The sequence below is a fragment of the Mchenga conophoros genome, linkage group LG9, assembly GCF_057382185.1.
Source record: "Mchenga conophoros isolate Kocher_MC1m ecotype Shallow Benthic linkage group LG9, M_conophoros_male_GT1.1, whole genome shotgun sequence".
NCBI lineage: Eukaryota > Metazoa > Chordata > Actinopteri > Cichliformes > Cichlidae > Mchenga > Mchenga conophoros.
This window is the reverse complement of record NC_140534.1, coordinates 3,541,787-3,555,451: the sequence shown is the minus strand read 5'-3', so window position 1 is coordinate 3,555,451 and position 13,665 is coordinate 3,541,787. Positions and strand designations below refer to the sequence as shown.

General features: G+C 43.4%; 1 protein-coding gene across 12 annotated transcripts in view; it reads left to right on the top strand.

Annotated features, from left to right (window-relative positions):
• LOC146566625 (uncharacterized) overlaps positions 1-11,836 on the top strand; it is a 120,184-nt gene extending 108,348 nt beyond the window's left edge. For 6 of the 12 annotated variants that reach the window (XM_085286164.1, XM_085286167.1, XM_085286172.1 and 3 more), the window contains 6 exons: positions 379-435; positions 2,281-2,373; positions 3,053-3,134; positions 3,258-3,370; positions 7,032-7,224; positions 7,387-7,535. In XM_085286164.1, coding sequence (XP_085142290.1) covers positions 379-435; positions 2,281-2,373; positions 3,053-3,134; positions 3,258-3,370; positions 7,032-7,224; positions 7,387-7,394 — 546 coding nt within the window. In that variant the 3' untranslated portion in view covers positions 7,395-7,535. The other 6 variants (XM_085286163.1, XM_085286169.1, XM_085286174.1 and 3 more) reach the window with 6 other exon arrangements.
• The last annotated feature ends 1,829 nt before the right edge of the window (positions 11,837-13,665 follow it).

Genomic DNA, 13,665 nt, shown 5'->3' with positions numbered 1-13,665 from the left:
ATGAGATCAGGCGGTCGTTGCTACAGGAAGTCTAACATTTACTTGATGGACAAAAGCTGATTAATTTGCAGTAACACAGAAAATTAACCTTAAATGATCATTTTAAAAATGCCATTTCATTCATTGGTTCTGTTGTTGCCCTGGTTTCACAGTCCGATGGTGTAAACAGCAGAGCACTGAGTACTGTGGAGTCGATGGGGTTGATCGGGTTCTGCTTGTGCATGCACTCTCCACTCTTCCTCGCTCCCCTCCTTCTTTTGTCCCCTCACTCCTTACCTTCACCGCTGTGCTTCCAAACAATCTCTGCACTCTGACCTCGTCCTCCTGTGTTTTTTAACGAGGTGTTGTTGTTGACCCTGTGTGGACTTGTCTCCCCAGGTGCCTCCTTCCTCTCAGAGCAGGGGTTTCACCTCCAAAGAGAGCAGCCAGGGCAAAGTGAGTTCCCTCTCCATCCTCCCACCATGACCCTCTTTTCTGTTGATATATTTTCCGGTTGCCTTTCTCTGCTTCTCATTTCTGTTGTTTTTTTATTAACTCGACCCAGTGAGAGCACAAGAGCAGGCTAGCCAGTATACTGGAGGCTCTTGAAATTGCACACGCCTCCTGTTCTCTCAGTTTCTCCCAACACGGGCATCAGACGTGTCTGTGGGGAAATTAGTTATCGGATTATTTATGGTTAATTTGTAATTAAATTTGAACCCTCTGCTCATTAATTAACCAAGATAATTAACCCTGGCCTGGGGTTTGAAGCAGCTTGTGAGTTAACACAATGCAGAGAAGCTGTTTGAAGCAAGCCGCTGCTCTCCCAGTCTAAATCTGTAGTTTGTGGACAAAGATAAAACGTTCGATTCCAAACGTGTTACGATCCATACACCATCCAGGGAGTCTAAATGCATTTTTCTCAGGTTCATTGCATTACAAAAGTGACAGAAGCACACGAATTATTCTTTGACCTTAACTCATTTAAATGTTAACTGTTAACGGGCGTCCGAGTCACTGAAGTCCAGATAAAGATCAGTCACACATGGACACAGTCACCTGCACATGATTGGTACGTGTGATCATTACCTTAGGCTGTATATAAAAGATGGGCATGGCCAGTGTGGGTCCACCCACTGATCATAATTTACACATGAACACCATGCTGTGTTTAGTGGGACTTTAAAAATAGACGTTTACAGCATAAATTCATCAGGAACGTGCTTACTGAGCTCACAGACTGCAGTGCAACCAAACTATGTTCTGGACCCAGACAGCTACAGACGTCATCTATGGACCTTTCAACTTTTCAGCTTGTTGCTCTTCTTCTTTTGTCTCCGTCTTATTGTAGGTCAGGGTGACAAAACAAATAGAAAAACACCAAAAAACACAAGTTGAATAAAAAACAACAATTGTAGGAAAAACTGCAGCAAAAGCTTAAAATTAAATCAGAAACAAAACACGAGTGTTTCTGGGACACAAAACTAAATGAACTGCACTCATTACAAGTAACATTCAAACATGCTGAATAGAAGCAGAGGACTCATCGGTGCTGTGAGGGAGGTGCAGGTGTGTTTTATCGATGTGTTTCATATAATACTGTAGATACATGTTGACCTTTAGCCTGTTAGCCTGTTAGCTTGTTAGCTTGTCACTTCTCGTGTCCCCAGAAACGCTTCTGTTTTCCTTTGTGATTTAGTTTTTAGCTATTTCTGCATTTCTTGTATTTTTCACGTGTTTTATTCGACATCTGCTGTGTTTCATGAGCTTTTGCATTTTTCTGTCTACTGTTGTTTTGTTAAGGTGTGTTTGACCTCTCAGGGCCACCGTACTAAACTCATTTGGATGCAGAATGTGTGTGTTGGGTCTAGCAGTCTAACCTGACGTATTGTAAATAATATGTGTGTTTTAATTCTTGGTGTATGTTTAGTTCAGCTAACCAACGTGTGCGGCAGCGTCTCCGTTTAAAGAGTTTAATGAGGGTCCGAGACGTTCACGTCTGTATGCTGTGCTGCATGTGTGCGCTTCATAAAGCAGGTTCGGTGTGCTCTTTGGGGCCTTCAGCTGTCCTTTTCTCCTGGTGCTCTGTTTCCATCTTATTTAAACAGCAGCGATGCTGAACCTCGCTCTGCCTTCTATCCTTTCCTTTCTAACCCTACCTGTAATGGTGACTTCTTCCTCCCTGCACTTTCTCTTCTTGTTTCTGCTTCTGTTCTACCTCACCTCTCCTCTATCATCTCCTCCCCTCTTTTCCCTCGCTCTTCTCTGCTCCCCTCTTGCTGCTATGCTGTGTCCATATAGGTTCAGATAGTCTCCAAAAAGCTGGACTTCAGCCACGTCACATCTCGCTTGGGCTCCAAGGACAATATGAAGCATGTTCCTGGTGGAGGGAATGTAAGTACTGTCTGGCCCACAACCAGAGCCCACATGTCCCGGCCAGTTAGTCTGATATTTAGAGCCCATTAAAATGGCTCGAATGAAGGGAAGGCCACAGATGAAATGCTGTAAGAGAGGCACAGTGTAAAGAAGAGAACTGTAAGACTATGTTCGTAACGTAAATGCTGCTCTTGGCTGGAAAATGGAGCTTTGTAGTTGTTGGCATGCTGGCCAAGCTTAGGTACAAGCCCCTCCCCAGAACCTGCTTCACACTCCTGCTCGCTTCCTTAAAGTTGTCTTGTGTTGTCCCGCCCTCCCACTAACCTACTAAACCCTACTCAACCCAACAGGAGCCTCTGCCCTCTGATTGGCTGTCTTGGTTCTGTAAGGACAAAATCACTGAGAGAAATCTGGGGTTTCTGGTTTCCTGCAATGATGCTGTGCCAAGCTCCTCCCTTTAGTCTCTGTCGTGGGTTCAGCACAAACATATTTCACAAAAAAACATTTTTCTACAACACGGACGAAGAAACTAGAAGATGCGGTTTGTTCAGCGTGCTGTTTGTCCTGATGCTGGTAACTCAAAGTATAATCAGGACGTTGGGTTTCTTTTTTCTGATTGGTCCTTTTATTCAACCACAGTCGAGCATTTTTACACGAATCTGTGGATTAAAGAAGGAACATTTGTGACATTCAACAGGTGCAGATTCTCAACAAGAAGGTGGACGTCAGTAAGGTGACGTCAAAGCTGGGCTCCAAGGACAACCTTAAGCACAAGCCTGGTGAGCTAAACCTGTGTGCTCTGAGTTTGCAGTCATAAAACAATAACAATGAATCAATACATCAGCACTACAGGCTGTCTGTGACTGCACAAGCTTGCATCTGCGTACATGTGTGTGTTGCAGGAGGCGGCGATGTGAAGATCGAGTCTCACAAAGTGAACTTTAGGGAAAAGGCTCAGTCCAAAGTGGGCTCCATGGACAATGTGAGCCATTCACCTGGAGGAGGAAACATCAAGGTGAGATCGCGAGCCACAGCCGTGCACGCTGTGTTTACGTCCCTCTGAATCCACTGAACTGTTTCTGATCAGTCAACAAACTAAAGAGTGAAAACGATGAGCGCCAGCTGCAGCTGGGGTGACTCGCTTTCATGAATAAAGAAAGTAGCGCTGTAACAACAGTTACAGTTAATATGAAGGACAACTGGTGAGTCAGGGTTTGGTACAACACGACAGAAAAAACAAAGAAACGTTTTTTTAAATTTATGTCCACAAATGGCGATAATGGCCTTTATCCTTACATTACAGCACTAACACACTCTCATCCTCCCAGTACGGACATCCACTGTACAGTGCTCATATTAAACAAAGTAACAAAAGTGCTTCTGGATGTCAGCGACAGGGTACATGACCTCGTCATGGTCATCCCTGAATGGAAGCAGAGAAGCCCCGCCCACCTGCTATTCACTAGTGTTACAACCCAAAGCAGACCTTCAGTACAGAACGCTGCGGCACCAACAGCTCACACATTACTCCAGTTTTGGCTTCTCTTCATTGGTTGTCAGTAAATTTTAGGTTTCATTTTAAAATAGTAGTTTTATCTGTTAGAGCTCTGCACGGTGAGGCTCCCCAGTTTATCTCTGACCTGCTGAGCACTTAGGTCGTCAGGTCAGAGGTCACTGTTGGTCCCACGTACAGGCACCAAAGCTGTGGAGCTCTGTTGTCTTTAGGCTGTACAGACTCCATCGACTCTTTGAAAGAGCAGCTGAAGACATTTCTATACAAACAAGCTTTTAATTAATGTTTTATATTATTATTTATATTTCTGGTTGTATTGTGAAGCACTTTGTGATTTGTATCTGTGAAAAGTGCCATTTAACTTACCGACGAACTGGGTTTGGTTAAAATCACAACCTCCGATTTACCCTCTCAAGGCCCAAAATAAAGAGAATATTTCAATCATGCAACCTGACACACAGTTTTCTGCAGATTTCATCCATATTTAACGGTGAAAAAAAACCGCTCTTGGTATTAAAATGAAGTGACTGCACCCGTGTTTCTAAATCCCTCATGAGACTAACGACACTTATGATAAATGAATAAAATAAGAACAATATAGATTTTTTTAACCTTATGTATGAAAGCTGCAGTTTCACAGCTTTTTGTGCGAGCTGTCCACTGTCAGCAGGGCACAAGATCCAGGCAGATATGAATCCAGAAGTGAGACTTGAGGCAGGAGCATCAGCCCTGGTCTCAAGGCTAACTTTGCTTGTAGCTTGTAGACAACAATTGTTGTGGAGTTTATGTTCTGGGAGCTCGAGTCGACATAAATCAACTTCTCCTCACAGGGTGAAGCAAGGACATTTCAATAAACAGTCACAACTGAATTTAAGTTTAAAAAAGACCGAACCTGCTTCTTCAGGATTGTCTTGGCTTCATTCTCACAGACGTAGGATCATTTCATCAGAAGAATAATCAGAATAAAATAATAATTTATGAAAAAATCCCGTCCTGAAAATCACTGACACGTGACATCAGAACCTTCTAAAACTGCTTTGCATCTGATGTCTCGCAGCATCGCCCTCTAACCCTGACCTCTGTCTGAAGGACACTGTTGTGAATTCAGTTCCTTCCGGTCTGCATGCGTCTGCATGTTAGTATTTAAAAATGTGTTACATCGTGGGATTACTTGTGTATCGGGGCAAAAAATGAAGACTCTGGCTTTTTCCGTTGGTCTTGTTCGGCCTCTGTGTTGGTAATGACATGTAAGGTGGGATGGCCTCACACACCGGCCTCGAACCCTCCTCCCTGCAGCCAGCCTGAGCTTGCTGTTGTGAAAGCGTCTGGATGCTCCCCCAGCACATTCAGAGACACAGAAAGCAGCCGTGACAGATAAAGGGCCCATTTTTTGGTTTTGGTTTTTTAATAAAAACTGAAAACGTTCAAAATGTTCATGTTACATAAAAGAATGGATATAAATTCACCAGTTCATCAAATGATAATGATGTCACCTGTCCCCTCAGCCTATGGCAGCCTGTCTGTTTCATGGTCACCACATCGTCACATCTTCATCCTCATTCACTAGTTTGCTTGCCCGGTCATCGTGATCTTTGTGATCATTGCTACAAATAGAACAAACATCAAAATAAGAGAGCCTATTTTTAGCACTGATTTGCACAGCTTTGTAAAATGTATCTTTATTTTGGAAGCAATGAAAGGATACAGTTTCCCCTTTTTCCATTCTGCAGAATCCAGATTTATGCAGAACCTGAACCTTTGCAACCGTTGCACAATCCCATGTTTAGTGTCTATTACTGCTCCTTCATTACAATGCACACACACACACACACACACACACACACACACAGTCTCTTAGGCGTCTTGCCTGTGGTCGTTCCGTGGAAGGGAAACTGTTTCCTGGCTCATTTCTCAGTGTGTTCCCAGCTGTTCAGGCATCTTTGGTTCATTCTGACAGGTTTTGATTTTTGCTTTTGGAGAAATTGTTACAGTGACATTAAATTCGTCCAAGATAGAATAATGTTCAATTCAATTCAGTTTTATTATGTAGCTCCAAATCAGCAGTCAGCAACAGTCTGCTCATGGATCCAAACTGGGAGCAGAAGAGGAAAGCTGAGAGCTCGACTTCAAAAACTGTAGGACCCACGACTAAGGCTGCAGTGTGAGAGTGAAATGCTCTGTTGGGTTGACCTTTAACCTTATTATTAAAGAACTTGTGTGTGAGGAGAAGGGTTTTAAAGTGGGTTTAACTGGGAGAAGCTAATGTTGGCACTTTGTAGAGACGTGTCCTTCACATTACATCAGCTTTGTTCGGTGATGAGTTTGACTTTCAGTTATATTTCTATCATTGCATTCATTGGGCATGCTCAGATGTTATTTGTAATATTGTATTCTTAAGTTGTTGTTTTTTGGGTCTTTTGTATTTCCATCTCTTTTCCACTATGAAAGCTCTGAGTTCCCAACCAAAGGGGAAAGGATCCACTTTCCATTACTGATCCAGTAGTTTTACCTCAGAGTGCAGCACTGGGGAACAGGTGGAACAAGGATTTTGCCGAGATCATTCCTAAAGCTGTTTGCACACATTAACTCAGGACACTGCAGTGGAGTCCTCACTGACAGTCTGACCATCAGGGACAATTTCAGGTTCGTAACCTGGTGAATCTTTGGGGAAAGGACGAGCACACTTCTGGTTCCACTCCTGAATTAATTCCCTTTTGGACGCTTCATCTGAAAATAAGTCACCTGCTGGGGAGACCCAGTTCTCATCACCAGCGCTGATCCTTCACTGAAGATGCTAACCTGTACAAGTCTGAGGACTATTTTACAGAATATCCTGGCAAAATCTGTTATTTCCACCTGTTTTTAAGTCGTAAGACAGCAATGTAGGTTAAGTCGTTTTTCTCGCTGAACCTTTCAGAGCTTCCATACCTCACCTCAGTCTGGCTCCACATCCTTCTAGCTGCATTAATCAAATTCTTGTCATCCAAAAATGTCTAAATAAATTACTCATAAACTGCTGTTTGAAGAACTTCATGTTGCTGTTCACAAAAAAGTTATAATAATAATTAAAACTTATAGTTTTACGTCTCAGCCATGATGATGGAGATTTGGAGCCAGGTTGTTCCATCCCCACCAATTGACACATCCTGCTATGTGTTTCTAGGCTGAGGGGGCACAGGAGGCAACAGAGGGGAGTGGGGACCCCCTGAGTGGCAGCCCTGCCCCGGCCCCAGGCTCCGAGCCAGGGCAGGCTGGGGGCCCCGCTGCCCTGAAGAATGGGTTGAAGGACGGGGCTCCCTGTCATAGTGAGGGCCTCCAGGAGCCCCAGGCTCTGGACTCACACATCCCAGAGACAAGTAAGTATGTGTTGGTGTGTTAGTTTGGGTGGGATCCCCACATAGTGAACCAGGAGGAGGCAGGAAAGGTTTGATGTACTTGTCCTGCTGAGCCGAGTGTCTGATTGTTGTGCTGTCTGCAGTCCAAAGCTCCTGATCACATCACCATCTTTTATCTTACAGGCATCTAATTCTGCTGTCCCTCTGCCCTCCTCATTTCAACTCCCCCCCTCAACGTCACCGCCTCCCCCTCTCCCACCTTGTCTTTCCTGTTTTCCTTCTTTGTTCTTGTTCTCTCCCCCTCTCCCTACCTGTCCTCCCCTCCTCCCCCCAAACGTTTCTGCTTTAGATTGAGTCTTTCAAGCTCAACTTCCGCGAGAATGCTCGCTCTCGCACGGACCACGGCGCTGACATCGTCACCTGGCTAGCCCCACAGGACAACAACAGTAACAGACCCCACCCACACGGCTCCTCTTATTCCCTACATACCAGCTACCACCAACAACAACAGCAACCGACAACTCGTAGTGTCTCCCTCATCGAGTCGCTGGCTTCGGTCGGCTGCGTCAGCTCCCCCTTCGCCCCCTCCTCGCTGCAGCTCCAGGTGGAGGTCCAGGGGGTCGACCGCAGCAGCTCCTTAAAGGGATCGTGACCGTTGTGACCCCTCTCAATATCTCTAACCTGCTATTGCTACATTTTGACCCATCGAGTAGTTCCATCATGCTTTTCCTCTCACACTGATTGTGCGCCGTCACCCTCGCCCTGCTAGATTTGGCTGAGTGACTGTGTAGACTGTGCCTGGTGAGAGGCGAAGGGGAAACGAGGGCACAGTAAGGTTTTCTCACATTCTGGGTTTTTGCTTGGATCCTCTTCACCCCACAGCCTTGTGGCAGACTGTGCTCTCCATCACCCTCCCCCAGTAGCATCCGCACCCACAGCAGCGTCAGCAGCAAGTCACTTCACTCATCTACTAATCAGCATGGAAACCCTGGCTTCTCTTTCCTTTGTGACTCTAGGGGCTGTTTGTTACCTGCATCCACTTACTCTCTGCTTCAGTGACATCATAGTAACTCATCTCACCGTCTCCTCCTCTCTCTTCAGCAACACTTACCATAAACGCGCTGACAAACAAAATAAAGCTAGACAACATGTAGGCTGTTTAACTCTTTATTCTCTGTGTTTGTGATGATGTGTTTGAGTGACACAAATCGTGTAAAAATGAGCTTCGGTGTTCTGCTCATCTTATTTCTTGCGTCTTTCTTTTTTTCCTTTCCTCCTCCTTCATTGATTTTTAAAACAAAGTTGTATTTATTTATAGTGTCTTCCTGCATAAGCAATACAACGGGCGGTCGTTTTTTTTTTTGTCTGATCAGAAAATCTTGGAAACACGCACAGGTTTTTCTAAACCAAGACACACAGTGACGAAAGAGATTCAGAGGGAGAGAGGACGTTGAAAAAGCAGGCGTGGCTAGAAGCGTGAAAAGGGTTGTTTTTTTATTAATGGCAAAATAGCAGGAAGCCTGTAACCTGAACGTTTCTGAAACGTAATAGAGGAAGTTGAAGTTCAGTCTGCAGCCCAAATGTGGATGAGGAAATATGAAATATGTCTGAAGTCGAAGGAGCTGTGTGTATCGTATGTGCCTCCTGTCATTTTGAAGTACAGCGAATGAGGCTGACCCAGGCTCTGACCTAAAACTGCTCAGAGGGAGTGAAAGGAAATGCCAGGAGAAATCTGGTGCTGCTGTTAAAAGGAAATCCTGTAAGTGACCCTTTCCTGATAGTGCTTCTTGTCCCATTCAGGTGTGTGAGGATCATGGTAGCATGTTATTTGGCTAAAGCTTCAGCTGACACTCCTGTGTCCTGTTGGAACAGCAGCAGGGACGATGTGGCTTTATCCTCTTCTATTGTAGCAATGTAATCAAATGTTGCCTTTGTAATGCATGGCCAGATAATATGACTCTAGGTTAAAGGCTGATGTCCATTATGAAAGTGTTGTGGTTTGGTCAATTAGTGTCGAGATTAGCTGATTTATGTTTTAAAGGAAACAGAGAGGAAGAACCAGTTTGTAATCTTTGTTTCCCCTTTTTAAAATCATGATTGAATTTCACAGCTGACCACAGATTTGTATGCACCAACTCCGTGGCTCAAACACACACACAGGTCAGCCACTGTCAGGATTTAAAGAGGGTTTCTTTTGTTTGTTTGTTTGTTTGCTCTTTTGGCTTTGTCAAACTGATTCTGTCAGCAGTCATTAAAGTAATATAACAAGGGCTGGGTATCATCTGAAACTGATACCATACATCTAACTGACTGGCAAATGAAAATATGATAGATCAAAACATTATCTCATCAAGTTAGGATGGGGAACGTGTTAGCAAACATAGCATGCCCTTTTCAGTCCATGTAATACGTCTTAGCTTAATAAAAGAACAGCATTTTCTTTTTATCTTCGACTCAACCAACTCTTTAGCTGCTACATGCTACAGTTAATGGCTAGCTTTTTTCACCACTCAGCTGCTAACTGTACTTGCCTCCCATCTGGTGCTTTTTTTAAAACTGCAAACAGCTGTCTGCTGTTATGTCTGAAAACAGGGTTCATGACAATGAAGTAAAACAGCAAAGTTCCAAATTATAAAACCAAAACAATGCGTTGAAAGAAGCTAACAAGCTTCTGGTAGCTAGCAGTAGCTACCATGTTTAGCTACCATGTTTGAAAATGTTACCTCACTAGCATGAGAGGTTTGTTTGTAATTTTCTGTTGATATCACAATAAGAAATAGTGCTGTTAATCCTTTTGGCCACAATAATCTAAGCTAACATTGTGACGCCGCGAGGTGAAACTCATCGTGTAACTGCCAAAATGTTTGAGGTATACCCGACAGTTTTCTGAAGAACAGTACTTACGTTTGAACTACTCACACAGTTGTTTCCAGTCTGTGTTTGCAAAGTCATTGTTTTTGTCAAATGTAGCAAAATTCCCAAAAAGCAAAATGCAAATTCAGCTTCATTAGGCTCTTCCTAGCAATAGCATCCAACTACAGAAACACAGAGGTTTTCAGTGCAAGCTGACACTAAAATCAGTGATTTGTAGAAAAGCTCTGATGACATTCTTTAGCACCTTAAAGCTTGAGTGTATCAGCGAGGGTTGACTGTTATGGAGTGGAAATAATGAGGAATAAGTGATCCTTCATTCTGAGTGAGCTTTTGCAGTAGTGTGAATGCCCATGCCCTCTCTCTTCTTCTTCAGCTGTTAATCGATTTAGTCATCGGTAATTTTTAACAGAAGTACAGGGACGGGAAGTCAACCAATGTCTTTGGAATTGTCTTTGGGAATATTTCACATGCAGATGGTGGCGCGTTAATAAAAGCTGTCATCAAGCAGTTGAATTGCTTTGTTTGCGCCGCAGCAGCTGTCTTCTAGCAAAAAGCTTCCTTGTGCCTGTCCCAACTTCTTCTAGCTTTGCTTTTCTCCCAGAGTTTCTACTTACCAGTACACGGGTGTACAGATGTGCTCTGTAGTCCTCTTCATGGCCCCTAAAATATAAGAAGTAAGCAAAGTAGATACCAAGCAGGGTTGGTTGGTGGGGAGTTTTCCAAGTACCCTTAAGGAAGCATCATAACTATTATGGCTGTTTTTAAGAACTGCAAAAATAAAAAGGTCTACCTGTTTTTATTGAAAGGGGCCACCGAAGTAAAGAATGTCTTTTGAGATATAAGTGCAGTAAAGACACAACGTATGCACTCCTGTAGCTCTGTGGGGGGCGTGCTCATCTGATTGGAGGGTGTAAAATATCAAATTTGTCACAGCCACTTTTACAGACTGCATCTCGCCCAGAATTGAGACTCCCAGTGCAGCACTTCTTCAAGTCTTTCAAATATTATAGCAGATGATTTTATTTTGAGTTGTCGCAGCAGCTCGATTTAGAAACATTGACGTATATATGCTTAATTATTTAATTAACTGCAGCCTTTTTAACAAAATGTATAGTGCACGCACATGTATGTCTGCACACTATGAAATTATGCTTGCAAGCCCAGTCCTAAGAGGTGAGAAACGTTTCTGTAAGCATACAGTGACCTCTGCAGGTTCATATAATAAAAGAATAAAGCTAAATGGGAATGAAGCTAATGCACCTGAATCACATGCCACTGCATAACAGTGGGCACAGAGGTCCACATACAGGCCTGTCATTTGGACATTCTGCATATCAAAGCCTATTAGCCGCTCTGTTACGGCACTCAGAGGGCAGAGACCCTAAAACGTTCTTATTTGAGGCTGAGAAAATGAACCGTAGCTAACATTTTGGCTTATTTAATAAAAGCTCCTCTGAAATCTGTCCAAGGAGCCTCGTAGTACTTCATCGAACGCTGCCACACTCACATCTGACATGCAAGTGTAACACTAGCTAACGAACACCTACTGTACCTGCAGAGCATGCTGAAAAACTATGGGATGTGTTAGGTAGACTTACTCTGTCATTTGAAGAACCTCCATGTTTTTGTTTTGTTTTTTGCGTGTGTGTGTTTGTTTTTCATAATTTGAATTTTATTTTTCGGTTTGGAAAAAAATGTATTGTGATTACTTGTTAATTAGTGATGTGATAATTAAACAAATAAATTGGACTAAAACTCACATTTGATTTGATGTGTTTTGTGTGTATTTCATTCCTCTCAAGCAGGTACGCCGAAATTAAAACAACAGAATATGCAGAAAGTTTAAAACATGAGACACATCCAGACCATTAAAGTAAAAGTATGTTGCTAGTGTGAATTGTAGGCTTTGTGTGAAATGCTAAACGAAACAACAGCTCACAGTGGACCTTGTTGTGTGGTTGTACCAGGACAGGTAAGCAGACAGCTTATTCTAGTAAAGTAATGAAGATCAATCTGTCACTGGAAGGGAAAAGCCAGATCGACGTGAGCAATGTGTTCAAGGGGTTAAAGCCACGATGAGAGACGCCTGCTTATCCACACTGGAGAGAAGCCACACTGATGTCAGCGATGTGGGAAAAGTTTCAAACACACAAAGTGTTCCTGCCTGTCCCCACAGGACAGAAGCCATACCAGCGCTTCCACAGTCCTGTGGAAACAGTCCATTGACTCGAGCGCATAAATCAGACATTTGTAGCGGCCTCCACGACTAAGTATACACATCGCTTTAGGAGAGATCGTTGTTGTCGGTCGAGTTCAAGATTTCAAGATTCAAAGATTCAAAGCGTTTATTGTCATGTGCACAAAGAAAAAACATTTCTCTGTACAATTAAATTCTTTCTCTGCTGTCCACACACTGATACTGGTTACTATGTACAAATAAGATAAAATACAAATAGCATGAATAAATAAAATTGAAGTGTTAAACAGATTTATGTGCAAAGAGCTATGAGCTTAACATGCTGGTTTGATATGTGAGATGACCTGATGTGCAAAAATGATTACTGTTAAAATCGGTCAGCTGTTCCAGTGTCTGATGGCAGTGGGGAAGAAGGAGCTGTTGAGTCTGGATTTCACACGTCTGAACCTTCGTTTTGAGGGCAGAAGTGTGAACAGTGTGTTGAGGGTGTGTGGGGTCTTTGAGGATGGGAATGAGAATCTAGCCTGCCCTGTGGCATGACATGCCTTCAAAATGTTCAATGGCTTCTTGCAACAGTGTGTGTGTTGTTCTGTGTATCAGCATGAGCACTTTTTAGCAAAGCATTCTTCATTGTGTCAGCATGTGTCTGTGTGTGTTTTTGCATCAGTTCCTTGATGCAAAAACACACACAGACAGCCTGAAGCGTCTCCTGGAGTCCTGCCCCACTCCCCTCAGTCTGCTGCTGGTCATCGCGTTGTCCACCTTGGGTCTGGTCTCAGTTAGGGCAGTTCTTGTACCAGCGTCCGTGCCGGCCGCAGGTGATACATGCATCTTGACGATTTGGCTTTTGACCTCAAGTGCCCCTTCTGCCGCCGCCACGCCCTTTCCCTCTGTCACTCCACGCTGGTGTGTTACGGTCTTGTACATTGTTAATGCAGCATTATGCAGGACGGTGCTCTGTTTCTCCTCTTTTCTGCCTTTCTTTTCATCCAGGCAGTTTTGGGCATGATGGGCATCACGTCGCAGCTCTGCCAGGCGAGGCTCCTCTTGTCCTCCCACTTATGAGTGTTTCACTTCAGTTATTATAATTCTGATCATTTATCAGTACTGATACATGTGAGACTTCATCAGAATTGTGAACATCACAGCAGAGGCCTTTGTGTGAAAGTAACTGAGAATAAAACACAGAAAAACATGAAGGAGATTTTTATGGCCTGACTTTTCATAGCAGATAACCTTAAAAATATTCTGCAATGTTCTGCATAATTTTAAAAAGTTTACATTTCTTCAGTATTGAACAACAGAAAAAAATACTTTGTCCGAGGTCATTTAAGTGAAAAAAGAAAAGAAAAAGACAGCGGCCGACAGCGCTGTAAACAACGGTAGACTGG